The following is a 15,885-nucleotide window of genomic DNA, read 5'->3' as shown; positions in this document are numbered from 1 at the left end:
TATCCAACAACCCATGAGACTAAGTTTAACAGTGATGTATCAATGGGGAAACTTGGACTCTATCTATGAACGAAAGATGCAACAAAAGGAAACCCCAAGGTAGATTTGAAAAATTGTGTAAACGTAAAAAATAAATAAGAGTAGGATTTCAATTCTCCTGGTACTTAGGCTATCTGAGCAGCAGAGGTTTGTGCTGAATCTTTCTTGCTACCTAATGACAGAGCAATATGATCTCTCAACAGGACATCTTATTGATTCATAGCTTTAAGGATTACAAGGAATAATTAAGCAATCTCATCTAACTCCTGCAAAACAAGGTGACAGAATTTCATACCTTTCCTGTACCGAGCACAGGAACTTGTGCTTGGATAAAGTATATTGCTACATCCTAAAAACATGTTTCTGACAACATGTTAGACTTAAGACTCCAAGTTTCAGATGAGTTTTGGAATTTCAAGATACATTAATGTTTTATTCAGACAATTGTTAAATAAGAGACAACTGATCTGAGATGCAGTGCTATTGCACTGATACCTGATGTTGCACATGGGGATCCAGAAGCACTGGGTTTGTTTGTGGTCATGTTAGAAAACAGGTTTCCCCCAGTAAATGCTAACATCATATTTGGTTTTCTCATAATATTGCCACCTAAGAACTAATCCTCTCCGTTCCTACAGACAGTGAATTAGCAAAAGACTCATTTTACAGATGAAGAAAGAGGAGCACAGAGACATGCTCGAGGTTAAAGAGGGCACCTGAGCCATGGCTTGGGAGCCTGCCCTACCATCCCATCCCCAAGGTCCAGGCTGGCTCAGCCAGATTAACCTCCACTAAGGCAAGACACGGGCAGCCACAACCAGCATCCAGCCAAGAAACTCTGCCTGAGTCTGTGAGAGCAACCTTTTTCTGCCTCAATCAGGAACCAGAGCACCGCATAAACATATTGAATTATTAGTTAAGAAGAGGGCAGAGCCAGGTCCTTCAGCATCCATACAGCTCAAAGAGCAAAACCTCCGCTCTCCGCTGTCTGGCCCATTTAAGAGCAGAGCAAAATTACAGCCCTGCGAAACGCTCTCGCTGATGGCCTGAGGCTTCCCAAGACAGTGAAGAGCAGCTAAAAGGAGCATCTCACACAGGATCCCACGGGAAGAGCACTGTTGGAGGTGTCTGAGCATCCATGTTCCCTTGTGCACTGAAAGACATTCACGCCCCTCGGGTTTGCAGCGATTTACACCCCTGATGAGCACCTCAGGTCACACACAACATTTGCAATTCAGGTGGTGCCTTCGTGCGATTTCAGGCCTTTCCTTGGAAGGAGACAATGAAGCTGTTGATTTCAAGCATGCGCTTTTGCTGCCAACCCTCCTGAAAAGGCCTTTGAATACAACACAAGGAGATGTTCGGGTGTGCTGCCAAACCATCTGGCTGCACGGCGAGCTGCCATACTGTAGGGCCTCCCAACAGTGCCGCATTGTCAGGAACGTCCCAAGAGAGACGTCTGGTCAACATACAAATATGTAAGTACAAACCACCAATCTGTGATGAAAATTTCTTCTTTAGCAGCTTCCATGGCATTTGCGACATCTTCAAAGTACCACTTAGCATTTACATACCTGTAAAAGCAAACACAACACACAGATCTAGGTTTCCTCCCCCGTCCATTAAATTAAGTCCATAGCTGAAGTTCTGTATTAATGCCATTTATGTTTTCTTCTCAAAAGCAAACACAAACCTAGTTTCAAGAATCAGGACAACACGTAGGGAGAATTTCATGCTGCTATTAGTAGCTCCATGAAACAGCACAATAAGAGATTATTAAGTGCCACTCGGTACTTCTGCCGACCACACACAATATTCTTGGGTTTTGCCCAACACGTGAGCTAGGTTTGGCTCTCAGGAAAGGATGGTGGAGTGGTGTTTGCTTTGATTTACGGAAACTATCTGGGCAGCAGTTGCCGCAAGGCAGAAGCCACAGCAAGAGCACTGCAAGGGTTTGCTTCCCGCTTGAATCAATTTTCTGAGGTGCTTCTGGGAATGGCTGAGCACAATCAAGTTACACCACAGACAGGAGGAGTTCTCAGGGGACTGCTGTGTGCATAAAGCCCAGACATCCTCAGACTCGATGCAGATTTACATTTGCTGATTCTCTTTCATTACAAAGCCAATCTGCAAGGCCTGAATCTGATGTTGCTCTTCAACCAGATGAGTGACATTTGCACCTGAACATCCTTGGTGCCTGGAAGGGCAATGCTGCCCTGCAGAATGAGGATCAGCCTTGCAAATGTGGTGAGCCAGAATATCTTGCATTTCAGAGTATGAAGGACATGACCAGACCATCCTTTGCAGAGGAGCATGGGCAGGACAGGCTGCAGCACAGCTGCTTTGGGAGGGAGCTATGGAGAAGGGAGTAGCCAGAGACAGACATTTTCAACAGCACCTGCATTACCAAGGGCTTACAACCCAGAGCCCAAAGACCTAAACCCTTAGGAAAACAGCATTCCCACAGTCAGAAACTGGGATAAAATTGAAGCCAGGAATATCTTAATGAAAGAGCAGTTCTGGTTTTAACTCGTAAGCATCCACCCAATTATATGTGCACCAAAGTACCATCTTTATCATTAGGATAATAAATGCCCAACATGTTCAAATTCAAACAAAACTTGATGTTTCAAAATGCTATTAGCTGTGATGCAAAGCCGTAACAGGATCAAAGCATTCCTGTGCTATCATACTGCTATTCTGCTCCCAGTGAAGGAAGATTCCTTCCTCCCCCCAGCAACTTCTCTAATTCCTGCCAGTCCCCACAGCTACCAGCTCCATCCAACCCCCGGGGCTAAGGCAGGCGGCGTGTGGCAGCCTGGCCGTGGTCCTCACCACTTGGCCAGCGTGTCCTCCTGCACGGCTGCGTAGGAGCCGAAGCGGTGCTCTGTGAGGAAGTCCTTGCCGTGTTTCCGAATGAACTCGTCGATGCCCTGCCTCCACCACTGGGCATGTCTGTAGCTGTTACACTTCAAAATCAGTGACCTGTAAAACAGACGATGCACGGGGCAGGGTGCTGAAGCTACGTACGTTTAATTGGGCTGCTCCTAGACAGCTATACACGTTGATAAATGCAGCTCTACCAGCCATATTTTATTTAAGCAAGAAGGGCTTTGCTTTGTTGTTTTGCTTGCAAATGAATACATCAGCACTGAGCTGCTCTGAGTGACTACCACTGCAAGGCCAAGTATAAAAACAAAAATCCCAGATTTAAATTAATAGCATTAGCTTAACTTGGAGGAGACCTGGACCTAGGTAATGCATTTTTTTAAAAGATTCATTTATATTGTATGCTACCATAAAAATATTAAATATCTCTTTATCCCAAACATGTCTTGTGGGTAATACACTGGTTGGGATGTAGAAGAACAGGTCCCTGCTTGCAGCATAAAGGAAATGAGTGCCTAGAAAATTACTGTAAGTAATTGCTGCACAAACAGACTGTGCAACTCAACACGCACCGTGGCCTGAGGATGGACAACAAGGATGGACAAACAGCAGCTGAGGCTCTAAATGCCTCATTAAGACATCGGAAATGATGAGCATTACAGACCAAATCCCCAGCAGGTATAAAGCCCCCAGCAGCCGCCCAGGCGCTGAGCCCTGCGGGAAGCTGAGCTGCACCACGTCAGCCCAGCGCCCCTTGTTAACCCCTCCTGGAGAGGAGCATCGATTCTTCCTTAAAAAGGCCAAAGCAAACTGAAAATGGGCTAAATGAGGTCTGTATTTCTTACCTAGAGAGATTGTCGATCTGCAACCCGTATTGAGTTTCTGTTTCTTTCTGGCCTATCTTAATGTTGAACTCCTTATCTACCAGCAGGACAAAGGCGATGGCCCCCGAGTCTGGCTTCATGTACAGCAGGAAAGAGTCCTTCACCACCAGCCACCTGTAAGGGCACAGCAACCACGTAACTTGTATTTCACCCATGACAGTTTTCAAAACATGAGCCATAAAAAAAAAAAAGCCAATAAAATGGAAAAGTGTTTCCTTCAAAACAAGTGCAAATCATTTATCAAGGAAAGTGTTCAACTAAACGGTAAAATTTCTTTCCAGAGGTTAGCCCAGGGTATGGTTTTGTTGAGCAGAGAAGTGCTTATTCTATGAACTTTGGTAACGAGTTTGAATTCAATATAAGACTTTTAGGAGTTATTTGCATGACCCCTTTTTACAGAAGTCTTTAAAAATATCGGTTTCCTTGTCTTAACAAAATCAGTGAGAATCTCCCTGCCCACAAACCCTCAGCCAGATGCCCCAGCACTGGGCAAGGTGTAACAAGGATTCCTCTAGACCAGATTTTTCTTCAGCTTGTATGTTATATGGGAGTTACTTGACATTTCTAACATTAATTATGATGCTAGGATCACTGTCACTCCTATCAAAATATATGAACGAGGCATTTCGGAAAGCTTTTATTGCCAAGCAACAAGCACCCTGTTAGAAACACATGATGAGAGATGACCAGCAGGTTTTACATAAATACTGTAGCCTGAAGGCAACTCAGGGGAAAAAACACATTTTTTTACTGTGAATGGCATTTCTAATTTTTTCTACCCCGGCAGCGTAGCTGGGGTAACCGGCCCCCTCTGTCCCACACAGGTCTCCACCACCAGACCTTCGCCTCATTCTTCCTTCCACACTCAGAAACACACAAAGCAACAGAAAACACGGCAAAAATCTGTTCATTCTTGTATCTTTAGTAACAGCCTCAGCTCCTCATCTACTTCCAAATCCCATATTTTTTTCTTTTCTTTCAGGGCCCTGAAAGAGTTATCCCAGCACCACCTTTCATTTGGTGCCAAAATACCTCCCCCTCCTTATTTGGCCCATAATTTCACCCCCAAACATCCTATAGGATGCATTTCCAAGTGATCCTCCTTCTGGTTTTCCCAGGCTCTGCAGCATCACCCCACTGTCCTCCTCTCCATCCCTTCCCACAGCTCCCGTGGCCATAACACACCAAACCTATTATAAGTGCAATGAATTTTGGGTACAGAAAACCCAGCCTGGCCACGGTCTGCTCCATGCTCAGGGGGAGCTCTGCCCCCAGCTTGACATGTCCTAAAATTCTTCAATTAAACAACCCTCTCTGGGAAATATTACTGTTAGTTGCTTATTTACTGATGCATACGCTGTCAGTCCTGCCAGGCCATGGCAGGGATTTGGTGCCCCTCTTGTGATACTCTGCACAAAATCCACTCAAACCAGTTCTCCCATCCCCTTTTTAGGCTCTAAAGGAAAACTGAGATCCATCAAAGCTGAATGTGCTACTGTCCCCACTAAAGCCTGAGCTCCACATAACATAGGTAAGAGTTAACTGAAGGGTATCAAGAGGAAAAACATTTTTTTTTCCATAAAACAGAAAAAAAAATTAGAAACAATTTAATGACTTGATCTGAAAGAATGTCACATCATCTCCTTGCACATGCACTATAGAGATCTTCCGTAAAATTACATTAAAAATGTTGGAAAGACTATGAAGACATAGGACATTTTCTTCACATCAATGCAGAAATATTTCATTGGAAAGCAGAATTTTGTAAGATAAACTAACAAGAGCCCATAACGCTCAGGGAAGCTCTTACAGACCAAGAAATTGTTGCTCTAAGGCAGGTATGTGCTATTTGGATATTCAAAAGGCAAGATCTGTCTACTCCAGGAAATACCTCTTGCGTTTTTAGATGTGAGGTGGTAACACACACACTGCTCCACAGCACACACCTCCCTGCACTGCAGCCCCAGGGAAACACTGAGATCTAACACGGAAGATAAAGGCACGGGGACAGTAATTTATATCTGCCTGCAGCAGGAAGGGACATGGGAACTGGGTGGCCTGTGAAAACTCCCATGAAAACACCAACATTCAAGTACCTGCAGTAATAAGGAAGAGGTGATGTATTTAATTCCAAGATTAATTGCACTAAACAGAGCTCCATACTGCTGCAGGTCATGTCTGATTTAATCCAGCTCCTAAGCAGTCCAGATAGTGTTTCAATTATTTTATTTTCTTTTTGTAAACTGAGGAAAGGAAGCTCAGAAAGCCAGGCTGAAATCTGGCCAGGGCAGTGTCACCAGCCACATCCCCTCCTGAAGACACTGAGACCCTGGGTGCTCCCACAGCAGGGAAAGTTGGGCACAGACTGGTGGATTATTGCCATTTCTGCCAGCCTGGAGCTGTAGGAAATCCCAGTTTTCCTCCAGAGCAACATATCCCTTCTGAGAACTCCGAAGCTGAAGAAAAAAACCCCACCATGCTCCACACAGGAGAGTGAGAGGGGAATAGCCCTACAGACCTTTTTGACCTGAAAAATCTGTGGCTTTTGCAAAAAAGCAAGAATCTCCCATACAGATTTTTGGGAAAAGAAAAAAAAAATGCAAATGAGGATTTTTCTGTGTGTGTGTGCCCGAGGAGCACATAGCATCACCATCCCAACAGTACCTTTTGGACCACCGGTAGCACATCCTTCCTTGACCGCAGCAATTCAGGCCAGGTATGCGGTGGCCCCCCGAGCGCTTCATGATGAACCCTTCTCTGCAAGGACAGAAACACAGTCAGGATGGGTGGCACAGCTCGCCTGGAGGTGCAGGGGGGCTCTCAGGTGGAGGATGCTTGCTGAACTCCACATCCTCTGTGCCGAACAGATGGCTCCTGCCACCTCCTGCCATCCCCAAGCAGCCTCTGCACCGTGCCCTGAAATCTAGAAATAGGGCAAAAAAAACTGCCCAGAAGGAAATAAGGCAGATTTAAGAGATGCAGGGCCCTGTTTTATAGCACAAGCAGAACGAGCAGGTCTACAGGCTGCAGAGAGGGAAAGGGAGAAACCCTGCAAGCCAGCCTGTGAGCTGCAGCCCACGTCTTGCAAAGCAGTCCGTTCTCGAAACTATTTCCCAAAGTTGTAGCAATTCTGTCTGAATATGAATAATTTTTTTCTATCTGAATGGCAAAATATTCCCTGGTCAGTTATTGGTGAGAAAGGAAAGCTATTAATTTGAACAATATTTATTTATAAAGCCATGCTCTCGGTGAATCATAACTCAAAGACACAGCTCACAACTCACATGCCCTTCGGCCCCAGCTCGTGGATGAATGACAGCTGGCTTACTCCAATGAACTCCATCTGGGGAAAGAGAAAAAGATTCCTCCATCTTTCATACTCTGAAATCCACAAAATACTTTGCTTCAAAATGACTTGTCACAGACAGAACCTACAGCAGATCCTAAGCAGAAGTTACCCACCATCAGTTAAGCATCTTCAAGAAGACCAAGAAAAGTAGTTTGGGTGCGGTTTTTGTTTGCTTGTTTATTTTAAATTTGCTTTGGAGAACACATTTCAGGCAGCCAGCACAATCAAGATTAAGTGTATCATATAAGTCCCACTAGTATCCTCCCTCCTGGATCACTGGCTGAAACGAGGACTCAAGTTTGACACTGTTTGGGGGTCTGTATGAACTTGACTGGCTGCCTGAATCCTCTCCTTCCTCCAGTGACCCTCACAGAAAGGCTGGAAAGGGAATGAGCACATGTCCCAGGACTGGGAGCACCCTATTCCCTTTGCATCCCCTTACTCCATGGACACACGCTACGTGGGGGTTCAGCCCCTCAACCCACACGAGCATCCTCCACAACCATCACAGCAGGTCGCTCCCCCTCAGCATTGTACACATGCCACTGCCCTGTCCGGCCCCAGGAGCCAAAAACCCACCCGAAAGCCACAGCAAAGCAGGAGGAGAGCATGTTCAAGTACACTCTCCATGACTTCTGATGCTCTGCACAGAGCTCCACAGCCTGGGGAACCCATGTGCCATACTATCAGGTCTACCAGCAAATCCTAAATTCAAGCAACTTGTCTCCTTTTGCTTCAGCAGAGACTGCAGAGGAACATAACGACAACCAAAGCTGGTGAAAAACCACAGAACGATTACATTCACCTCTAAAAATAGGACACCAGGCGATTTTGACAGAGCAGGTTTGTCTTGGCACAGCAGGACATTCCTGAGAGTCGGCTGGTTGTTAGCCCAGGGCCCCTTTAGCAGGGAGAAACGCCTGCCCTGGGCGTCCCGTGCAAGACAGGGCTTGGGCAGGAGCAGGCCTGTGAAGGAGCTGCCTTGCATGGCAGAGGCTTGTCTGCACCCAGGCACTTTTGATTTATTATGGCATAAAATTGTCCAAGTGCAGAAAGGTGCGCAGGGCAGGGCGATGGCAGGAGTTGCTCTGTCCTTCAGTCAGGCAGCAAGCTGGAGGGAACTCTCTAACCACATGTTTTGGCAACTAAGCCTGCTGGGACAGAAGCCCAGGACTCGACCCATGCTCCTGACCGCAGTCGGGACATGAGGCAGCCTTGGGTCCAGGCCATGCCCACACGTGCCCCACAGCAGCTCAGGTGCCAGCCCCCAGGGAAGGGCTCTCCTCCACCTGCTCTTTGGCAAACGAACCTCAGAGCCCTCGTTGTCAAAAATCTGATTTTGCATAGGAATTACCCATCAGTAAATCTGGGGCAAAAGTCTATCTTGCACTTATGGTGAGGCCAGTTTAGGGTCCCTTCCCAATACCATCATTTTTGCCCCACAGAAATGGCAGTAGAGAACATCCTTCCTCCTCCTCCTGCTCTGCTGCTTCTGGGACCTTCCCAAACTTCCCACATCAATAACGCCACAGAGAAGAACAAAGACCTGTTGTTCTCCTCCAAACAGCTCAAGGACATAAAGTAACCTCTATTCAGTAGAGGCAAATTTAATGCCCTCATTTTGGGGTGATTTCAGCCTGTTTTCAGCAAGTTACTCCATGCTTTTACTAACAATCTTGCTCTCACCGTTCTCACTACATGTTCTGAAAAAGCACCAGGTGTGACCTACGAACATTTCAGCTGTTTCTGCAGTGACACTCTGAGCGGGATGGGGAGCATCTGAACACCCAGCATACCCTACAGGTTCTCATCAGAAGTCCCAAGCGAGTGCTCAGGCCGCTTCTTTGCCCTGGATCCCATTTTCATTTCTTCAGAAAATGGCTGGCATTCCCCATCAGCCAAAGCAGAAACCCAGTCATCTCTTTCTCAGTGGGCACAAAAAAAAAAACCACAAAAAAACCCCAGCACATGAAATGTCAGACCCTTTGAAACACTGGCTGCAACCAGAAAGCTGGCAGCGATTTGAGGAGCACTGCCTGCTCAGAAATAAATGCTCTCAAAGCAGAAAAAAAAAAAACAACCAAAAAACAGAGGAGGAAAAACTACTTGCAGAAATAGATCTACTACTGCATAAAATAAAAAAGTCAAAGAAAGACTGTCTGGCAGCGGAGGAACCTGCTCTTCAGCCAAGGAGTCTTTGAAATGGCAATGACAGTGACAGGAGCCCATCCAACATGTTGATCAAGCAGCACCAATTAGAAGCGTTGGTTTGTAAAAAAAACAACCCATAAATAAATTCCACCAATTAAAAGGAAAATTTTTCACTGCAGTGGAAAATATCTGATTGAATTATTTATTATTATTATTATTATTATTATTGCTGCATTAGCTATTTTTACTGTTACAGTGCCTTTCATCCGAGGTGTCTGTCATTCACAGAAAAACGGAGAGGGAAGCGCAGAGCAGGGAGGTGCTTTCATCTCCTTCACAACTGAATTCCTGCACTGCCCAGCTGCCTCCCCGGGGAGCTGGAATCCCGCTCTGGTTTCAGAGCCATCCGTGGCAGAATATTTTAAGTATGAGATATAGGCCTAGAGAATGCAGTTTCGATGACATTGTTGTAGCAATAGAAAAAAAAAAATAGAAAAAAAAAAAACAAAACACACACCAGATGGGAGTGATCAGCTGCGGAAAGACAAGATCCGAAAGGTGAAGGACCAGCTGCAAGGTGCACGAGCCATGGTTAATCCAGCCCGTTCTGCCAGCAATGTCAAGCATGTGTGATTTATGTAAGCAAAAGTTTCAGAGCACCCCCGTTTCAGGAAGAATTCAGCAGCTCCACACTCTGTTTTCATTTTGACCTTTGTTTTTAGTTTAGTGCGTTAAAAAAAACATAAGGTTGATTAGCAGCTGTGGCTAGCAATAAAATGAAATTATGCCCCTCTTCAGAATAATATTATTCAGCAGAAGGTGCCAGCTATTTCTGACAAAAAAAAAATTGGCTTATACTAACCCCCCCCCCCCAAAAAAAATGTTAAACGTGCTAAAGTTCAAGTGCAATAACTAAAAATACCAAAGGGTTGGGTGGGGACTTTTGCAATGGTCTGCAGATCCAAATGCCGTATCAGAGGCAAAGAGCAGCCACTCTCTCATATCTGAGTTGGTTTTACATTGTACTGCTTGCACTTAGGATAAGGTTTTTACACTCACTAAACATGCAAGATGTTAGACACACGCACTCTGGTTCAACTAAACCTTATTCTTCATTTTGCTTAGGTATCTTTCAACTATTTCAGCTCATACAAAAAAATGATGCAGACATCCAATGCGTAAAGCTTTTATATGGAATACAGTCAAGTCTACGGGCCCCGTTTCCTAATTTTTTGGGGCTATATTCCTCAAATTTCTATTTTGCAGAAAAAACATGTGGACAATTAACACACTGAGATTCCCACAACATTCATTTTAATGGTAATCTTCTTGAAGCACATCAGCCCAGAAGTACTGCAAAAAGGACTAGAAGACATCAGATTTAATGTCACATACCCAAAAGGAAAAAAAATAAAATAATGAAAGGCTATGGGGTCTGATCACAAGATATAATGCATCTATCAATCTATTTGTGAACTCTACACAAAATAATACAATGAATGATGAGAAATTAAGGGAAATGTGAGAAGTCTGTCAATTTGATCAGAGGTAGCCAGTCAAAGCAAGGGACACTCGGTACACCTCTAAATGATGATGTTTCAGTGTGTTCTATTTCCGCAGCCTGCAGGAGTGTCACCGAGAAAAGCTAGAGGATGTACAACCTCTACCATGTCGTGTGGTTACCATGGACCTGGTCTTCAACCCACCAGGGACTTCAGGTCCCCAAAACTGCTACAAGCTCAACTTGCAGGCACGACTCCCCCAGGGCATGGCATGTCCTCGAGACAGTGTAGAAAGTGATGATCCTTTCACTGACAGATAATAAATTAACCACAAATGCAAAATAAAAGAAGTAAAAGAGTAAATTAATTAAATTGTGCAGGTCAGGTGTAAAAACATCTCCAAGGAGATGCAATTGACCCAAGCAGGCTCTTCACAAGGACCGAGGGTTACACATCAGGCAGGTCACAGCTTGCCATTGCAACTCCAGGTCTGACTTTACAAAGAATTCAGGATTTAAAAAACCACCTTGGTACATGGATTTAATGAGAGGAATACACAGGAGTCAAAATGTACCCCAAAATTAAGAGTTACAGCATTTGTCAATGTTGCAGGCAAAAGATTTTTCAACCATGGGAAGAGCAAAGCCCTCATTTTGTTCTAAGGAACATGCCAGAAATCTTCACTTCAGTCTGAGAATGGGTGGGGGTTGGGTTTTTTGGGGGGGTTTTTTTGTGGGGTTTTTTTTTTTAAAGGAAACATTTTTCTCCCTTTGCTTTCTTTGCCTGTAGGACCCGCAGCACTGCCACCATTAGCAGAAAAGTCCTTACTGAATGCTTCGCTGCAGCCAAATCCAGTGAGAGCCAACAATAAACTGAGAATTTATGTGCAAAGTGACATCTGGCTCCAGGGGCTAGGGACAGAAGGGTGATTCAATGCAGAAGGAGGGGAGCACCCCACAGCTGCCCGGGCAAGGCAGGACCACTCGTCTCCTTTCCCAGCCCCCACCATGGCAGCCCGCCTCGAGCCACAGCCTGGTCAAAAGATCACTCACGTTCTTACATGAGCAGAAATTCTCCAAAATATTTGGAAAAAAAAAAAAAAAAAAAAAGGCAACACCTGCCTAAGAGTGACAAAATGGATCCACAATGTAAAATAACTCTCCCCCGCTTTGCATATGCTACTGATCAAAATTGCCAAGTTATCCCAAACTTGCCTTTAGAACAAAAGATGACTATTTTCCACGTGCAGACTAACAACAGCTTATGACTATGTTGGACTTAAACTCCACAGCCTGCCCCCAAAAGAAGCACTCTAAGGAACACAGTTCCCTCTGCCTGAATCTGAAGATTTTTCACAACCCAAAGCATGACGGCCAACACTGGATGAGCACTTTGCCCCATATAGCAAGTGGTGCTCAACACACTGAGCTCTGCAATAAGAGCACAAACAGTTTTCAAGCATGACATCCAGCTACAAACTGCCCAACACCTCTACACAACGGAAATATTGCAAAAGGGCAGAACACCTACCACACAACAACAAAAGTTGAAGAGAAGAATTGGCTGTGGCAGATACCCTAAGTTCACTCAACATTTCTGGCCTGTTTGAAAACCAAGTGTTCCCAACTATCACCCCTCGCTCAGAAATGTCACTAAGCTCTGCAGCGACTTGATGCACACATCAGGTCTTGCTGATAATACAAAAGAGAGTAACACATTCCTTACGCAGCCAAGAAAAGGGGAAGTAAATTACCATCCCAGGCTGACGTTACATCTGCAGCAGACAGGGAAGGGCTACAGAAGAAAACACTTGAGGGTGGCTTTCAAAGGAAATATTTTTGCTTAAAATAGGCCTGAAGTTGGATTTGACATCTCTCCTCATTTCAAAGAGACCATCGACTTGGGGAAATAAGCCAATTACCACCCCCCTTTTAGAAGCAATACAAAAAGCTGTGGAGGTGAATGGGTATCACTCATACAAGCTCAGTGTCACTGATGACCAGTGAAACTGCACAGAACAGGAACCTGAGACAAATCTGCACCCAGGACCACACACAAACCCCAGACTGAAGGAGCAATGACAAACATGGTTTGGACTCCAATCGTTTAAGCATTTAAAAATTTGACTCATCTTAAACACTCTCCAGAATTAAACAGAAACCCACTACATCACACATGTACAATCAGCTTTCTGGACTGTACTACCCTGAGGAGGTTATTACTGTGTTATAAAGCAACCTCCAGGACTGATCTGTGCACTCTCTTCCTTTGGTTTCAGTCATATTACATCAGTGCTGGAGAAATCAGCTAAGCCAAAATGCTTGCAAAACGGATGTAAAATGTTTCTTATGTAAGCTGCATATCTTCTTCCAATGCATTCAACATTTGTTGAATATTCTTTAGGCATTTAAGGAAACCAATTTCTACTTACCGTTCCGTGGTAGTTCCTATACATGGGCATTTTCAGGATCTGTGTCAAATACTCTTCCAGCTGTTTCTACAATTAAAACATTGAAACTTAAGATAAGATGTAGGAATTTTAAAGAAAAAAAAACCAAAAATCCAACTGTCTGACATTAAGAAGTAATCAATCACTGCTTGTTTACGGTTCGGAGTCGTGTTTGTACCCTCCACCAGCAGATCTGCTCCTTGGCACTGTCACTTTAGAGATTAACTTTCTTGACTGAGCCCAAGTTTCAGAACAATTTTAAATACAAAACCAGCCCCTGCTGTTTCTGACCCACACGGATTAGCCTTGTGAGAAACACAGCCTCAGACACAGACTGTTTAACCAATATATCAGGTTCATGGGGTGAGGAGCACGGCGACCACACCGCTCTGTCCCAAAGCCATGGAGAGGTCAGTGGCCAAGCCACCAACTGCTGGAGAGCCTGTCCTCCCCAGGCAGGAGAGGACAAAAGAAACCATTACAGGAGAAATAATCTCTTCCCATCCTCACAGTAACTTGGCAAAGAAAAGATTAAGCTGTTTGGGCATGGGAAAATGGGCAGAGTACTACAGGACACAAAAAAAACAGAGAAGAAACAAATGTCATCAAGACCTTCTTCCTTCTCAGCATTAGCATCACAGCAGTGAGCTACCCAGCTGGGCAGTGGGGGTCCATATCCCCATGGTGAAAGCTGTGGGAATGCCACAAGGAAACCGAGGGAAAAAAAAAAAAAAAAAAAAGGATCTAGAAAACATTTGTCTTCCTCCTTTAAGCAACATTTCTCTCCTGAAACTCCCCACACAGCAGCAAAGCCATGCACAGCAGGGAGGGTTATCTGCACTGCACAGCCACGAGACACAACCTTTTGGGGTGTGAGGCTTCAGTGGCAGAAAGCCCAGGCAGGGAGTGAACAGCAGAAAGACAATGATAAGCACAGGGTGAACAAACATGGGTTTTTACAGACTCTTTTTTTTTTTTTTCCTCTCCAAACAGCAAAGCTGCGATGAAGAGGTAGGAAGACATCCACCCTCTTCATAGAACGGCCCATCTGTTAACATCTGATGAAGTTACACACAACACGTGTGCCTCGGCTAAAATTACCCACTCCAGCATCAAGAGCCTGACTGTCATCTCCTCTTTCAGAGCGAGACAGGACTGAGTTCTCTCAGATTTTGATGGCCACAGGGCTGCCTCCATCATGCAACTTGACTCTGTGAACTGCCTCTTCTATCTTTAAGTTGGAGCAGGTGGGAGGAGGGGAACCACCACTCTCAGCATTGTGGTTTTCCTCAACTGTAGAGGAAAACTTCACCCATATCAACCCTGGGAGCAGCATCCTCCCCTTTGCACAGAGAAGAATCTGGCTTAAAGCTAGTCTTGTCAATGCCTTTGTCAAGCAAAAGACTTTAATGGTAATAAAAAGAAGAACTTTGACAGCGTGTCGCTTTGCAAGCAAACTCCCTGACATCTCTGCACCTCAGAAGCCCCCCCCATAGCATCCCTCCAGCCCCACACACCAAGCCAGGTGCTTACCCTCCGGCTGGAGAAGTGCTCTTCCCGCACCGTGCTCTCTGCCGTGTGCGGCAGACTCGGCATCTGCCTGGGTTCTCCCCTTTTGATGGATTGTCTTCTCACCGTGTGACTGGAAGGAAAAACAAACCCCGACGTCAAGTCAAAAGTGCTGTGAGTGTGTGCGTGCCTCGATACGTAACCCTTCCTTTGCAATGCTTTGATTTTTCCTATCCAAGCTCTTAAAAACTGAGATAGGTGGGCAGGAAAGCTAAAACAGGCAAGCGTGGATTCATTTAAGAAGCCAGCGTGCTCCAACTGGCTCACAAACAAAAATACAACATAGAAATATCAGAGTTTGATTTTTGAGGGTCCCCTTTTGCCCTTATAAGGAAAGGTGGCCTAAACCCTATTTTTAGGGCATTATGTTCCCCCAGCTCTTAACCCCTCATAATTTCACCTTTCCTATAATATGGTCTCTCCACATTTCTCCACATCAGGAGGCTCTTGCTGACCTACACCACTTCTCCCCCTTATGCTCCCAGCCACCCTGAGTACCAAGGCCAGCCTGGGCAGGGCTGACCACCCATGACAGGGACCTCCGTACCTCCCACATCCACCCCATGCTGGCAGAAAGCCACAGCACGCCAACAATTCCCATTAACATTAGCATAATCCTTCCCCCAGTTCAAGGCAATTTCAGCTCAAAAGCTGATGACCTGGGACCCAACACGCTTTCTATGTCAGCAGAGAGATGCTTGCACCACTTAAATAGAGCTGCTAAATATGTAGAGATTAAATATTTTTATTATAGCTGCTAAATATTTGTAGAGGCTAAATTCTTCCACCTTCTGTTCCTTACAGCAAAGTAAACGGGATCGATGAAGCCAAACCGATATGCTACTAAAAGAGAAAAGATGATCACATCTTCCCAAATCCCACCACATCCGTAGGGCTGCACACTCACCTCCTGGTAGGGATAGGGATGCGCACGAAGGCTTTGTACCTCAGCAGCTCCCTGTGAAACTCCTGGAAGTGCTTGAACTTCCTTTTCACCTGCCAGGTGAACTCTCCATGGGTCAGCTCGATGGTGTAAACATTGGGGCTTGGTAC

The 15,885-nt window shown here is 45.2% G+C and overlaps 1 protein-coding gene across 2 annotated transcripts in view; it reads right to left on the bottom strand.

Annotated features, from left to right (window-relative positions):
* The window catches only part of PLD1 (phospholipase D1), a 67,143-nt gene that overhangs the window by 32,997 nt on the left and 18,261 nt on the right, over positions 1-15,885 (bottom strand). For both annotated transcript variants that reach the window (XM_074911678.1, XM_074911679.1), the window contains exons 4-11: positions 15,740-15,885; positions 14,797-14,905; positions 13,246-13,311; positions 7,097-7,155; positions 6,477-6,569; positions 3,774-3,926; positions 2,875-3,024; positions 1,530-1,613 (exon numbers count right to left, since the gene is read on the bottom strand). In XM_074911678.1, the coding sequence (XP_074767779.1) occupies positions 1,530-1,613; positions 2,875-3,024; positions 3,774-3,926; positions 6,477-6,569; positions 7,097-7,155; positions 13,246-13,311; positions 14,797-14,905; positions 15,740-15,885 (860 nt within the window). The remainder of the gene's footprint in view (positions 1-1,529; positions 1,614-2,874; positions 3,025-3,773; positions 3,927-6,476; positions 6,570-7,096; positions 7,156-13,245; positions 13,312-14,796; positions 14,906-15,739) is intronic.

Source organism: Athene noctua, chromosome 8 (genome assembly GCF_965140245.1).
Source record: "Athene noctua chromosome 8, bAthNoc1.hap1.1, whole genome shotgun sequence".
NCBI lineage: Eukaryota > Metazoa > Chordata > Aves > Strigiformes > Strigidae > Athene > Athene noctua.
Note: the sequence above shows the minus strand (reverse complement) of the source record. Positions and strands in the feature narration are given on the sequence as shown.